Here is a 13,739-nt window from a genome sequence, read left to right on the forward strand (position 1 = left end):
CTGACAGGGTCCTAGTAGATGATAGGCTCAGCAATGGCATGCAACAGAAAATTTGGCATGCATTAAAAGGGGATCAACTCAAGAAATAAAGCAATAATTCTCCCACTCTATAAGACTAAGGTCCGGCCACACCTGGAGTATGCTGTCCAGTTCTGGGCACCGGCCCTCAGGAAGGATGGGCTGGAAATGGAGAGAGTACAAAGAAGGGCAACAAAACTAGAAAAGGGACTGGAGGATATTAGTTAAGAGGAAAGGCACTGAACTTATTCTCTCTGGAGAAGAGAGAGTTGAGAGGGGATAGGATTTCAATTTACAAATAACGTACTGGTGACCCCACAATAGGGATAAAACATTTCCACGGAAGGAAGTTAAATAAGACACCTGGCCACACATTAAAATTAGAAGAAAAGAGGTTTAACCTTAAACTGCGTAGAGGATTCTTTACTGTAAGAGCGGCAAGGATGTGGAATTCCCTTCCAGACGGTGGCCTCCGCGTGTCATCAATAGTTTAAAAAACTATTGCATAAGCACCTGAACTACCACAACATACAGGGTTATACACTAATACTAACATAAAATCACACACATAGGTTGGACTTGATGGACTTCTGTCTTTTTCAGCCTCACCTACTATGTAACATCATGTGATTAAGATCTCCATTTGAGTATCCACATTGTGAACATTTAGCGTCCAACCTCTGCCCGAACAAGAATAGTTTACGGGGAGTATAGTATATTCTGTGAAGCAGCGACAAATGCAAATTTCTCTGTGACAGGGATAAGGATACTGGTGGTCCAGCAAGATAGATGTGTATATAGATATAGATATATAGGAGATATACACACACACACACACATATACCGCGTGACAGTGGAGAGCTCCCACAGAGGCGGATCGGGCAGACGGAGTGGAGAAGAAGCCACTTTTGGAGTGGAGAAGAGAAGAAGACTTTTTTGGGGGGGGGGGGCTACCCCAAAGCACCCTGCCAATGTTGAGGGCATGCGGCCTGCCAGGTTGTGTGCTCGGATAAGGGTCTGGTATGGATTTTTTGGGGGGACCCCCCTTTTTATGGCACGGGGTTCTCCTTAAAATCCACACTAGACCTGAAGGGCCTGGAATGGAATTTAGGGGGACCCCCACGCATTTTTTTTTTCATTTTGGTTCAGGGTTCCCCTGTGGGGAAATTCCATGCCGTTTTTATCAATGAGCTGTCATGTGTATTGTCGGACCTGAGAATTCATTAATAGCCGCGAGTAGTTTTAAATTACTTTTTTTTCCCTTTAGAAATGTAATTTTGCTGTCAGACTGTTCTAAACACGGGAAACGTGCGCCCCTTTACAGGCATACTACAGACACCCCCCAGGTACGAAATTTAAAGGAATATTACACTTTTATTGTTTCACTTTAAGCATTATTAAAATCACTGCTCCCGGAAAAACTGTAGTTTTTAAAACTTTTTTGTGCATTGATACATGTCCCCTGGAGCAGGACCCAGGTCCCCAAACACTTTTTATGACAATACCATGCATATAAGGCTTTAAAATTAGCACTTTTGATTATTCATGTTTGTGTACCATAGACTAATGATGTTCGAACAAATTTTTTGCCTGTTCGGCTCCCTAATACACACACTTATATATATATACATACACACATACACACACACACACACACAGTGCCTTGCGAAAGTATTCGGCCCCCTTGAACTTTTGAACCTTTTGCCACATTTCAGGCTTCAAACATAAAGATATAAAACAGCCCGAGCTCAGTGAGGTTGGATGGAGAGTGTTTGTGAACAGCAGTTTTCAGCTCTTTCCACAGATTCTCGATTGGATTCAGGTCTGGACTTTGACTTGGCCATTCTAACACCTGGATACGTTTATTTGTGAACCATTCCTTTGTAGATTTCGCTGTATGTTTGGGATCATTGTCTTGTTGGAAGATAAATCTCCATCCCAGTTTCAGGTCTTTTGCAGACTCCAACAGGTTTTCATCCAGAATGGTCCTGTATTTGGCTGCATCCATCTTCCCCTCAATTTTACCCATCTTCCCTGTCCCTGCTGAAGAAAAGCAGGCCCAAACCATGATGCTGCCACCACCATGTTTGACAGTGGGGATGGTGTGTTGAGGGTAAAGAGCTTTGTTGCTTTTACGCCAAACATATCGTTTTGCATTGTGGGCAAAAAGTTCGATTTTGGTTTCATCTGACCAGAGCACCTTCTTCCACATGTTTGGTGTGTCTCCCAGGTGGCTTGTGTCAAACTTTAGATGAGACTTTTAATGGATATCTTTGATAAATGGCTTTCTTCTTGCCACACTTCCATAAAGGCCAGATTTGTGCAGTGTACGACTGATTGTTGTCCTATGGACAGACTCTCCCACCTCAGCTGTAGTTCTCTGCAGTTCATCCAGAGTGATCATGGGCCTCTTGGCTGCATCTCTGATCAGTCTTCTACTTGTCTGAGCTGAAAGTTTAGAGGGACGGCCAGGTCTTGGTAGATTTGCAGTGGTCTGATACGCCTTCCATTTCAAAATGATCGCTTGCACAGTGCTCCTTGGGATGTTTAAAGCTTGGGAAATCTTTTTGTATCCAAATCCGGCTTTAGACTTCTCCACAACAGTATTACAAACCTGCCTGGTGTGTTCCTTGGTCTTCATGATGCTCTCTGCGCTTTCAACAGAACCCTGAGACTATCACAGAGTAGGTGCATTTATACAGAGACTTGATTACACACAGGTGGATTCTATTTATCATCATCAGTCATTTAGGACAACATTGGATCATTCAGAGATCCTCACTGAACTTCTGGAGTGAGTTTGCTGCACTGAAAGTAAAAGGGGCCGAATAATTTTGCACGCACCACTTTTCAGTTTTTTATTTGCTAAAAAAGTTTAAAATATCCAATAGATTTCGTTCCACTTCACAATTGTGTCCCACTTGTTGGTGATTCTTCACATAAAATTAAAATTTTATATCTTTATGTTTGAAGCCTGAAATGTGGCAAAAGGTTGAAAAGTTCAAAGGGGCCGAATACTTTCCCAAGGCACTGTACATACACACATACATACACATATACACACATACACACAGCCTTGAAAAAGTATTAACACCCCTTGAAATTTTCCACGTCACAACCAAAAAATGTAAATGTATTTTATTGTCATTTTATGCGATAGACCAATAACTGGCACGTAATTGGGAAGGGGAAGGAAAATGTTAAATGGTTTTCAAAATTTAGTGGCGTGCATTTGTATTCAGCCCCCCTGAGTTAATACTTTGTAAAACCACCTTTTGCTGCAATTACAGCTGCAAGTCTTCTTGGGGATGTCTCTACCAGCTTTGCACATCTAGAGTGACATTTTTGCCCATTCTTCTTTGCAAAATAGCTTAAGCTCTGTCAGATTGGATGGAGTGCATCTGTGAACAGCAATTTTCAAGTCTTGCCACAGATTCTCAATTGGATTTAGGTCTGGACTTTGCCTGGGCCATTCTAGCACATGAATATGCTTTGATCTAAACCATTCCATTGTTGTCCTGCTGGAAGTAGAACCTCTGTCCCAGTTTCAAGCCTTTGGCAGACTAACACGTTTTCTTCTAAGAGTGCCCAGTATTTAGCTCCATCCATCTTCCCATCAACTATGACCAGTTTCCCTGTTGAAGTAACATGATTCTGCCACCACCATGTTTCACGATGGGGATGGTTTGTTCAGGTAGATGGGCAGTGTTAGTTTTCCGTCACACACAGCGTTTTGCTTTTAGGACAAAGTTCAATTTTGGTCTCATCTGACTAGAGCACCTTCTTCCATGTTTGCTGTATCTCCCCCATAGCTTCTCCAAAAATTCAAACGGGACTTTTTGGCTTTCTTTCAACAATGGTTTTCTTCTTGCTACTCTTCCATAAAGGCCTGATTTGTAGAGTGCACGACTAATAGTTGTCCTCTGGACAGATTCTCCCACCTGAGCTGTGGATCTCTGCAGCTCCTCCCAGAGTTACCATGGGTCTCTTGGCTGCTTCTCCGATGAATGCCTTCCTTGCCTGGCCTGTCAGTTTAGGTAGATGGCCATGTCTTGGTAGGTTTGCAGTTGTGCCATACTCTTTTCATTTTCAGATGGATTGAACAGTGCTCCGTGAGATATTTAAAGCAGGGTTAGGTTATAAAAAATTCAATAAAAATATCCCAAGCTTTGAACTTTGTCACAACTTTATCCCTGACCTATTTGGTGTGTTCCTTGGCCTTCACGATGCAGTTTGATCACTAAGGTTATCTAACAAACCTCTGAGGACTTCACAGAACAGCTGCATTAAACTGATTAAATTACACATAGTGGGACTCTCTTTACTAATTAGGTTACGTCTGAAGGCAAGGTATGAATACTTTTCAAGGAACACATATATACACACACACACATGGCTGGAGTTAAACCGCATTCTGGCCCTGCTTTGGAGGTTAGCCCTAAAATTATTTACGAACATTAAACTGCCATATAACACCTTGATAAAATTATAGTACGATGTTTGACTTCAGTCCAAGCTCTGGTTGTCCTGCAATCAGCATTGGAAACGGCTGGGTATTTACTAGCAATACCATGCAACTCCTGGTGTCGCTTAGCCCCACTTTCATTCTGAAATGCTGGTCCCATTGAGTAGGGCCTTGGAAACTGTTCCTACGGTCTCCTTGTCCTCAAACACATAAAACTCTCACAACTGTTTGCAATGTATAAAAAGGTATACTGCACCCAGCAGAAGCCATTTGACTGGGAGCTTGCACTCACCTGGTTGTAATAGATGCTGCTGGGAACATGGTGTACTTATGCATTCACTGTTGAGATGTGCAAAAACGTCATACGTATTGGGAAACTACTTTTCACACTTTAAATGTGCTTCATATACTACAACTACCCAACAGAACATATGCAACATTTTTGTACAGTCAAGAGGAATCTTTTTCCAATAAAAGTGATCACAAAAACTAAATAAAATATGGCTTTTCAATGTTCATAGAATAAACCTAGGGTGATCTACCACTTTAAATAATAAAAATATACTTACATCCTTACTGCCTTCTTTGGCACGGTCATAGTGTTTATGGCAATACCTGTGGAAAAAATAAAAAAAAAATAAAAAAAAAGTCAGTAGTAAGAAACAATGAATTCTTTACTAAAACTAGATCAGGTATATATGAAACCTAATTCCGTAGCTAGCAAACAAATTACATACAAGACCATTTAAACCTACTTAGTTTAACAATTATAGTTTAGTGATTTAAGTTTTAGAAATGTATATACATACAGCCAAACATCAGGAGAAGATGCTATAAAGGAATAGGTTAGTCCATAATCCTAAACTGGCCATACACTGGAATTGGACAAAAAAAAAAATCATTCAGTGGGTGGCCTTGTTGGGTGTTCCCGCCTGATATACCTTGATTGAAAAATCCAAGAGAAGAGGAGCGGAAAAGTGTTGGCCAAAAAGCAGCTGCATCCAATCAGATGCCCAAATGGGGCTGGCTGTCAAAATACAATAGCCACCGCGGAAGAATCATCCATCCGTACCGTAAAGTATGGATGGAGGAATCAGTGATCATTTTTTTCCCCCCTTCAGCCTACAGGCTGTGTATGGCCAGCTTCATACCAAACGCATCACTATACAATCACAAAAAAAATAAAATAAATCCATAACTCAATATATACTCACTGCTCCGCCATACTGGTGTCCTTCAAAATGTGCACATATATGAACAAAGCCTGCTCGTGTTTGCCCATTCGGCCCAAAAGGAGCGCACGTTCTTCTAACAATCCTGCACAAAATTACATGAAAGTAAGAACATGCAATGATATAAGAGCAAACAGTACCATTATCATCAAGAGTTAGTACAAATACATTATGCGTGCCTAAAAGTCACTTAAGCCTAGATGTCTCAGCTGACTATTATAAATCTGACTATCAAAAAAAAAGGATCATAATGGATTATAACACGGTTGAACCCTTTTTCACTCATTAAATACTTTGGCAGCTCCATTTTTTTTCCTCAGTAGGGTTTTATTAAAATGTGTACAATAGTACAAAACAAGACTAGAGTTACACCGCGAGCAAAGGAGGATACAGTACAGCTACTTTTCTCTTACTGTAAAGGTAGTACTATTTCCATTTAAGTCAACCAGCAACATCAGTGACAGGGTGGATATAAATCAATGATTTTTTTTTTTTTTATCGGATTTGTTTTTATTTAAAATCAATTTTAACGACTCAGACTGACATTCTGCAGCCCCATCTGCCCTCCACGCAATGTTCGGACGCATTTCCCCGCTTGCTGCGGACGGCCTCGGACCCGGCGATAGGAGGGTCCCCTATCCCCATCTTGTCAGGCGCTCCAGGAGATCCCCAAAGCCTCCCCAGCCGAGCAGAGGGAGCGGCTCTCCCCCTGCCTGATATGAGGGCCCAAGATGCCTGGAGACCACTCGCACCCCCCAAGGCCCAGAGACAGCCCCGCTCCCGGAAAACCAGCACTTCCAGAGGCCAGGAGGCCGGCCGTCTCTCTTATGCCCAGGTAGCCCACCCTCGCTCCCCGCGATCCCAGGGGGCCTCTCCGGACCCTTTGACCCACTCTCCCCATGTCACATCTTGGCCGGACCACGGGCACCCCGTATCCTCTTGGCCCCCCTCCAGGGCCACGGGACCCCAGCAGGGAGGCTCCCCCCAACGTTCTTCGCACCCCCCACTCCCCCACGGAGCAACATGGGGATGGTCACCCCCCTTGGCACGCATATCTGACCGCTATCCCAACTAAGGATGACTTTAACCACTTTCAGACCGGACCATTTTGCTGGTAAATGACCAGAGGTCTTTTTACAATTTGGCACTGCGCTGCTTTAACTGGTAATTGCGCGGTCATGCAATGTTGTACCCAAACAAAATTTGCGTCCTTTTCTTCCCACAAATAGAGCTTTCTTTTGATGGTATTTGATTGCCTCTGCGATTTTTATTTTTTGCGATATAAACGTAAAAAGACCGCAAATTTTGAAAAAAAATGATATTTTCTACTTTTTGTTATTAGAAAAATCCAATAAACTCAATTTTAGTCATACATTTAGGCCAAAATGTATTCAGCCACATGTCTTTGGTAAAAAAAAAAGTCAATAATTGTATATTTATTGGTTTGCGCAAAAGTTGTCACATCTACAAACTAAGGTACGTTTTCTGGAATTTACGCAGCTTTTAGTTTACGACTGCCTATCTCATTTCTTGAGGTGCTAAAATGGCAGGGCAGTACAAAACCCCCCCAAATGACCCCATTTTGGAAAGTAGACACCCTAAGGAAATTGATAAGTGGCATGTTGAGCCCATTGAATATTTTTTTTTTTTTTTTTTTTACACAAAGTTGTCACTAAATGATATATTGCTCACACATGCTATGGGCATATGTGAAATGACACCCCAAAATAAATTCTGCTGCTTCTCCTGAGTACGGGGATACCACATATGTGGGACTTTTTGGGAGCCTAGCCGCATACGGGGCCCCGAAAACCAAGCACCGCCTTCAGGCTTTCTAAGGGTGTAAATTTTTGATTTCACTTCTCACTACCTATTACAGATTTGAAGGCCATAAAATGCCAAGATGGCACAAAACCCCCACAAATGACCCCATTTTAGAAAGTAGACACCCCAAGCTATTTGCTGAGAGGCATTTTGAGTCCATGGAATATTTTATATTTTGCCACAAGTTGCGGGAAAATTACAAACTTTAATTTTATTTTTATTTTTTTCACAAAGTTGTCACTAAATGATATATTGCTCACGCATGCCATGGGCATATGTGAAATGACACCCCAAAATAAATTCTGCTGCTTCTCCTGAGTACGGGGATACCACATATGTGGGACTTTTTGGGAGCCTAGCCGCGTACGGGGCCCTGAAAACCAAGCACCGCCTTCAGGCTTTCTAAGGGCGTTACAGTTTTGAAGGCCATAAAATGCCAAGATGGCACAAACCCCCCCCCAAATGACCCCATTTTGGAAAGTAGACACCCCTAAATTTAGGGGTACACTAGTGAGACTAGGTAATAAATGGCGGGTGCCCTGAAACTATAAAAAAATAACTAACCAACCAGCGTCACCTGTAACAGTTATATGGTGATCACTGGTGAAAGGGTTAACTAGGGGGCAATCAGGGGGCTTTATGCGGTAGTATATGGGGGTCCCTGGCGCTATAAAAAGCTGCGGCGAACCTAAATACCTACCTGCCTAACTAGCGTCACCTATGACACTAATACAGCGATCAGAAAAATGATCGCTTATTAGGCTGGGTTCACACTGGAACGATGCGGGAACGCCACAAATCCGCGGCGGGTTCCCGCATCGCATGCCTCCCGGCGGCAGTTCACACTGCCCTATGCGAACTGCTGGGAGTGTCAGTGAAATGTTAATGACACCCGCAGATCAGTTCGCATATCGCAGTGCGATCTGCAAACTCGGATCGCATGGTGTGAACACCCATGCGATCCGATTCTGCTGCGGGCCAAAAAAAGGGTCCCGTGCGAATTTGCGGCGGGTGCGATTCGAATTCAGCCATACTATCTGTATGGCTGAACTCGAATCGCACAGAGATCGGATGTGATTTGCACTGCAGTGCGGTGCGAATCACATTCGTTCTCATAAACCGCTGCAATGTGAACCCAGCCTTAGTGACACTGGCGACGGGGGGTGATCACGGGGTTAAACCTTTATTGGGGGGGTTAGGGGGGTACATTAGAACTAAAGGGGGCTAACCCTAACTGCCCTAACAGTTATTAGTCACAAATGACACCAATGCAAAAAAAAAAAATGACATTGGTGTCACTGTGACTGGGGGGCAGGGGTAATTGGGGGGGTGATCGGGGGGGTGTGAGTGTGCCTGGCATGTTCTACTGTGTAGTGTCGTGTTGGTGCAACTCACCGATCCTCTCTCCTCGGTGTCGGAACGAAAAATACCGACACGGAGGAGAGAATATACATCACTTCCTCTCCTGTGTTTACATTACAGGAGAGGAAGTGATGTCACGGAGCATTTTCATTCGTCGGGAGCGATCGCGAGGGGGTGGCCATGAATGAATGGCCGTCCCCTCGTCCGGGATCGCTCCCGAACGAATACCGACCGCCGCAGGCACCGGGCGGGGGCCCGATCGGGCCCCCAACCCGCGGGCAGGCAAGGACGTACATGTAAGCCCTTATGCCTGCCCGTGCCATTCTGTCGACGTACATCGTCGTGCGGCGGTAGGGAAGTGGTTAAACAACTGGTGGCGGATGTGAAAGCCACCTGCCGAGCTGAAATCCAGACTCTGCATGCTGGCCTCAAACACCTAGCTGAAAGGGTCGAGATGGCGGAGGAGGAGATTCAGGAGACTAAGCTGGCTGTACACCGCACTCAACTGGAGAACTCGGATCACCGCCTCCTTCTGCGGGACATGCAGCGCCATGTAGAGGACCTCGATAATAGAGGTTGGAGGAACAACATTCGTGTTCGGGGCCTCCCGGAGACGGATGGACCCGAGGACCTACAGGCCTCACTGCAAGCGCTATTTAAAGAAATGCTGGGAGAGGACCCGGCCAAACATATTGAGATGGACAGAGCACATCGGGCCCTCCGTCCCAAAGGCCCTGCTTCCAAACCAAGGGACGTTGTCTGCAGGATACACTCCTTCCCCCTTAAGGAAGATATTATGACTAAATCCCGCTCTATTCGCAACCTTATGTTTGATAACGCCCCGGTCCAGATGTACCCGGACCTCTCCTGGATAACCATCCAAAAACGTCGGATGTTGCAGCCTCTCCTCCGCACCCTGCAAGACAGAAATATGCCCTACCGTTGGGGTTTCCCTTTCTGCCTCACGGCCAGACATCAGGGGAAATCGGCCTCCCTTCGCTACCCGGACCTCGACTCCTTTTGTGACACTCTGGGCATACCTGTTCCTAAACTCCCTGCCTGGGATTTGATAGCCTCCCCGCCACCTCCGCCGGTGCTCTGGCAGAAGGTACCCTCGACCAAGAGACACAGAGGACCGGATCCGGATCGCAGACCGCCTACGCACAAATGACACGGATTCCTCCACCGGTGGAACTCCCTGCAGTTTATTTTTGACCCGTTTTTTTTTTCCTTTCTTTTTTGCTCCCCCCGGAGTGCTCCCTCTCATTTTTATTTTTCCCACGTGGGGTTTGCTCCCCCTTCCCTCCCCCGAGGGCCTGAGCTTTACAAGGTTTCTACTTTGAACTGTCTTTTACCCAGGGCTGGCCTAGGTAGAGTCTGAGGACAGATCGACTCCCAGGTTACTGACCCCCCCCCCCCCGTGGTTCATTCCACCCCTTGGTTCCTTCAGAGACTATAGACTGTTGGTGTCTACCTGCCCGGCTTTTTTTTTTCCCCCCTATCTTGGTTTTGATTTGGGTTTCCCCTTCCCCCCCCCCTTTTTTTTTTTTTCTTCTTCTTGGGGGGGCCAGGGGACGCCTGGGCCAGGAGAACTACCGGAACCGTTTAGGCTCGGTGTCCCTATAGGGCATCCGAACCTAGCGTATGTTACAGTTAATACTAGTTATGTTTTTTGTCTATGTTTCTCTCTTTTCTATCTTTTCTAGATTCTCTCTCTACCCCGCCCTCTGTGTGGATGTCGCTAAGAGGTCGTCTTGGTCGCCAGTCCTTCCCCGGCGGTCGCCTCTCTCCCCGGGACACGCTTCTCTCCATCGGTTTCAGTTAAGTATGACTATCCCCGACCATCCCCCCGATTATGGCTAAGATATTGTCGCTCAATGTCCATGGTCTAAACTCCAACAAAAAACGCCATCTTGCGCTTCGAGAATTTCGGCAATCCGGGGCAGACATAGTGATGGTCCAGGAAACTCACTTCAACCGGGGTGATTCCTTTAAGTTTGCCTCTAGACATTTCCCCCAGGCCTTTTGGGCCTCCAGCACACGCAAGCGGGCGGGGGTGGCCATACTTGTCCGGAAGGGCTCCCCCTTTACGTGCACATCGACATACCTAGATCCGCAGGGCCACTATGTTATACTCCGAGGTACCTGGCACACGCAGGCCCTCACCCTTTGTGCCCTTTATGCCCCTAACGCACGCCAGCACCGTTTCCTGTCCGGCGTCTTGTCCCGCCTTTTTAGAACACCCTCCGAGCTTCTGGTGATAGGGGGGGACTTCAACCTTGCTCCGTCAATCCCACAGGATCGCCATGTGGGGAATCCGCAGGCGCCCCAGCCCAGAGCCCTGAGGGACTCTAAGTTGTTCCGCCAGATCACCAGAAGACGGGCTTTATTTGACGTTTGGCAAACCCTGCACCCTCAGGATCTCCAATATACGCTCTACTCGGCCCCCCACCGTACTCACTCGCGCATTGATCACTTTTTTGTAAACAATAACACGTTGAGGGCTGTCCGATCCGCACACATTCTGCCTATCTCCTGGTCTGACCACGCCCCGATAACCATGACGCTAGACATTGGGGTCCCACTTCGCAAGCCCTGTAACTGGCGGCTGAATAGCTACCTATTGTAACATCTCCCGTCCAAAGCGGAGCTGGAATCTTCGCTCCAACTGTATTTCTCTGAAAATTATACTCCAGACGTTACCCTCCCCACCTTGTGGGCTGCCCACAAAGCCGTTATACGGGGCCGCTGCCTTGCCCTCTCCTCGGCACTGAAGAGAGACGCACAGGCCGCCAGGCTGCTGGCTGAGGGACGATTGAAGACCCTTGAGGCTAGGCTTCAGGGAGCCCCTTCCCTGACGCTGATTAAGAAAATTGTACAGACGAGAATGACTCTAAGGGATCTTGCTCTGGGATTAGTGGAGAAGGCGCTTATCCGTCTGCGACAGCTCTATTATGATAAGGGGAATAAAGCGCAGACCCTGTTGGCTCGGAAACTGGCTGATCAAACACAAGCCTCTACGCCTTCCCAAATCAAAACCAATACAGGAGACCTTTTGTCTCACCCGCAGGCCATCGCGGACACGTTTGCGGCCTTTTACACTGATCTCTATAACAAGCAGGATATACCCCACAATCCACCATCCCCCGCATTGACTGCCCACATTAATAGATACCTGGAAAACATGACACTGCCCCGACTGAAGGACTCGGACCTTCAAGACCTTAATGCCCAAATTACAGATGAGGAACTGCTAGTGACTGTGAAAGCACTCCCGGCTCACAAATCCCCGGGACCTGACGGATTCCCGTACGAGTATTATAAGACATTTCTACCTATTCTGAGTCCCTACATGACCAAGCTGTTCAACTCCTTCCTCACACGTTCCCCGGCCCCGACAGAGATGCTGGCCTCCTTTATTTCTATCATCCCGAAACCAGATAAAGACCGGACTCTCTGTGCCAGCTATAGGCCTATTGCTCTATTGAACTCAGATTTAAAAATTTTTACAAAAATCCTAGCGAACCGCCTCAACGCGATTCTACCGGCTCTGATCCATAAGGACCAGGTGGGCTTTGTACCTTACAGACAGGCGGGCGATAACACCAGGAAAGTTATTGACCTTATCGACGTAGCTAACAAGACTGCTCTCCCCTCCCTGGTCCTGAGTCTAGACGCAGAAAAGGCATTTGACCGCCTGAGCTGGCCATTCATGACGGCGACCCTACGCCACATGGGATTTCGGGGTCCTTTCATGCAAGCAATACAACACCTCTACACCACCCCCACCTTGCAAGTTAAAACCCCGTATGCTACATCTCCGATCTTCTCTATTGCCAATGGCACCCGCCAGGGCTGCCCCGTCTCCCTTGCTGTTTGCTCCCTGTGTGGAGCCCCTGGCGGAGGCCATTCGAAGCAATCAGGATGTCAAGGGAATTTTGGTTCGGGATAGGGAATTTAAAATATCTTTATTCGCGGACGATGTCATTCTCACCCTGACTCAGCCTAGGACGTCATTGCCCAACTTGAGTGCGGAGCTGCGGCGATACAGGGAGCTCTCGGGTTACAAAATTAATGCCTCCAAATCAGTGGCCCTCCCGATTAATATACCCGTGGCGGAGGAAACTCACCTACGTTCGGTGTTTCCTTACAGATGGGAGAAATCCTTTCTTAAATACTTGGGGGTTCTCATTACCCCGTCCTTCCATACCCTCTACCAGGCCAACTTCCCCCCCCTCTATAGGGAGATCAGGGCACTTATCCATAAATGGAAGGCTCACCAAATATCGCTCTTAGGGCGGCTCGCGTCTATTAAAATGGTAATTCTCCCCAAACTTCTATACTTGTTCCAGACGCTCCCGATCCCGATCCCTTACGCGCACCTTCGTATGCTCCAGAGGGACTTGCTGAAGTTCCTGTGGAACTATAAAAAACATCGGGTTCCTGCCTCCGTTATGACTGCCTTGCGCTCGGACGGGGGCCTGGCGTTCCCTGACCTGGTTAGGTACTACCAAGCGACGCAATTACGGGCTATAGTCTCATGGTTCACGCAGCGGTCGTATAACAAGTGGTCAGAGATAGAGAGGCTATGGTTGGCTCCGATGCACCCGAATGGCCTGCTCTGGGGCGCAGAACCACAGATTGATACGAACAGCTTACTGGGGCCGATGGCTCAGCTTAATCAGCTCTGGAGGAAACTCTCCCGGGAACACAGGCTCCACTCGGAGGCATCCTTGCTAACTTCGTTTCTTTACAACCCTAAACTCCCGGACGGCCTTACCCACCAGATGTCTTGGCCCTGGGCGTCCCGGGGTTTATTTCATCTGGGACACCTAGTG

General features: G+C 46.8%; 1 protein-coding gene across 1 annotated transcript in view; it reads right to left on the minus strand.

The window, feature by feature from the left end:
• The window catches only part of VPS39 (VPS39 subunit of HOPS complex), a 127,335-nt gene that overhangs the window by 49,359 nt on the left and 64,237 nt on the right, over positions 1–13,739 (minus strand). The window contains exons 20-21 of the mRNA XM_077464840.1: positions 5,698–5,800; positions 5,053–5,098 (exon numbers count right to left, since the gene is read on the minus strand). Coding sequence (XP_077320966.1) covers positions 5,053–5,098; positions 5,698–5,800 — 149 coding nt within the window. The remainder of the gene's footprint in view (positions 1–5,052; positions 5,099–5,697; positions 5,801–13,739) is intronic.

Source organism: Lithobates pipiens, unplaced genomic scaffold (genome assembly GCF_037356315.1).
Source record: "Lithobates pipiens isolate NorthernLeopardFrog02 unplaced genomic scaffold, aLitPip1_a1.2 Scaffold_30, whole genome shotgun sequence".
In the NCBI taxonomy this organism is placed as follows: Eukaryota; Metazoa; Chordata; class Amphibia; order Anura; family Ranidae; genus Lithobates; species Lithobates pipiens.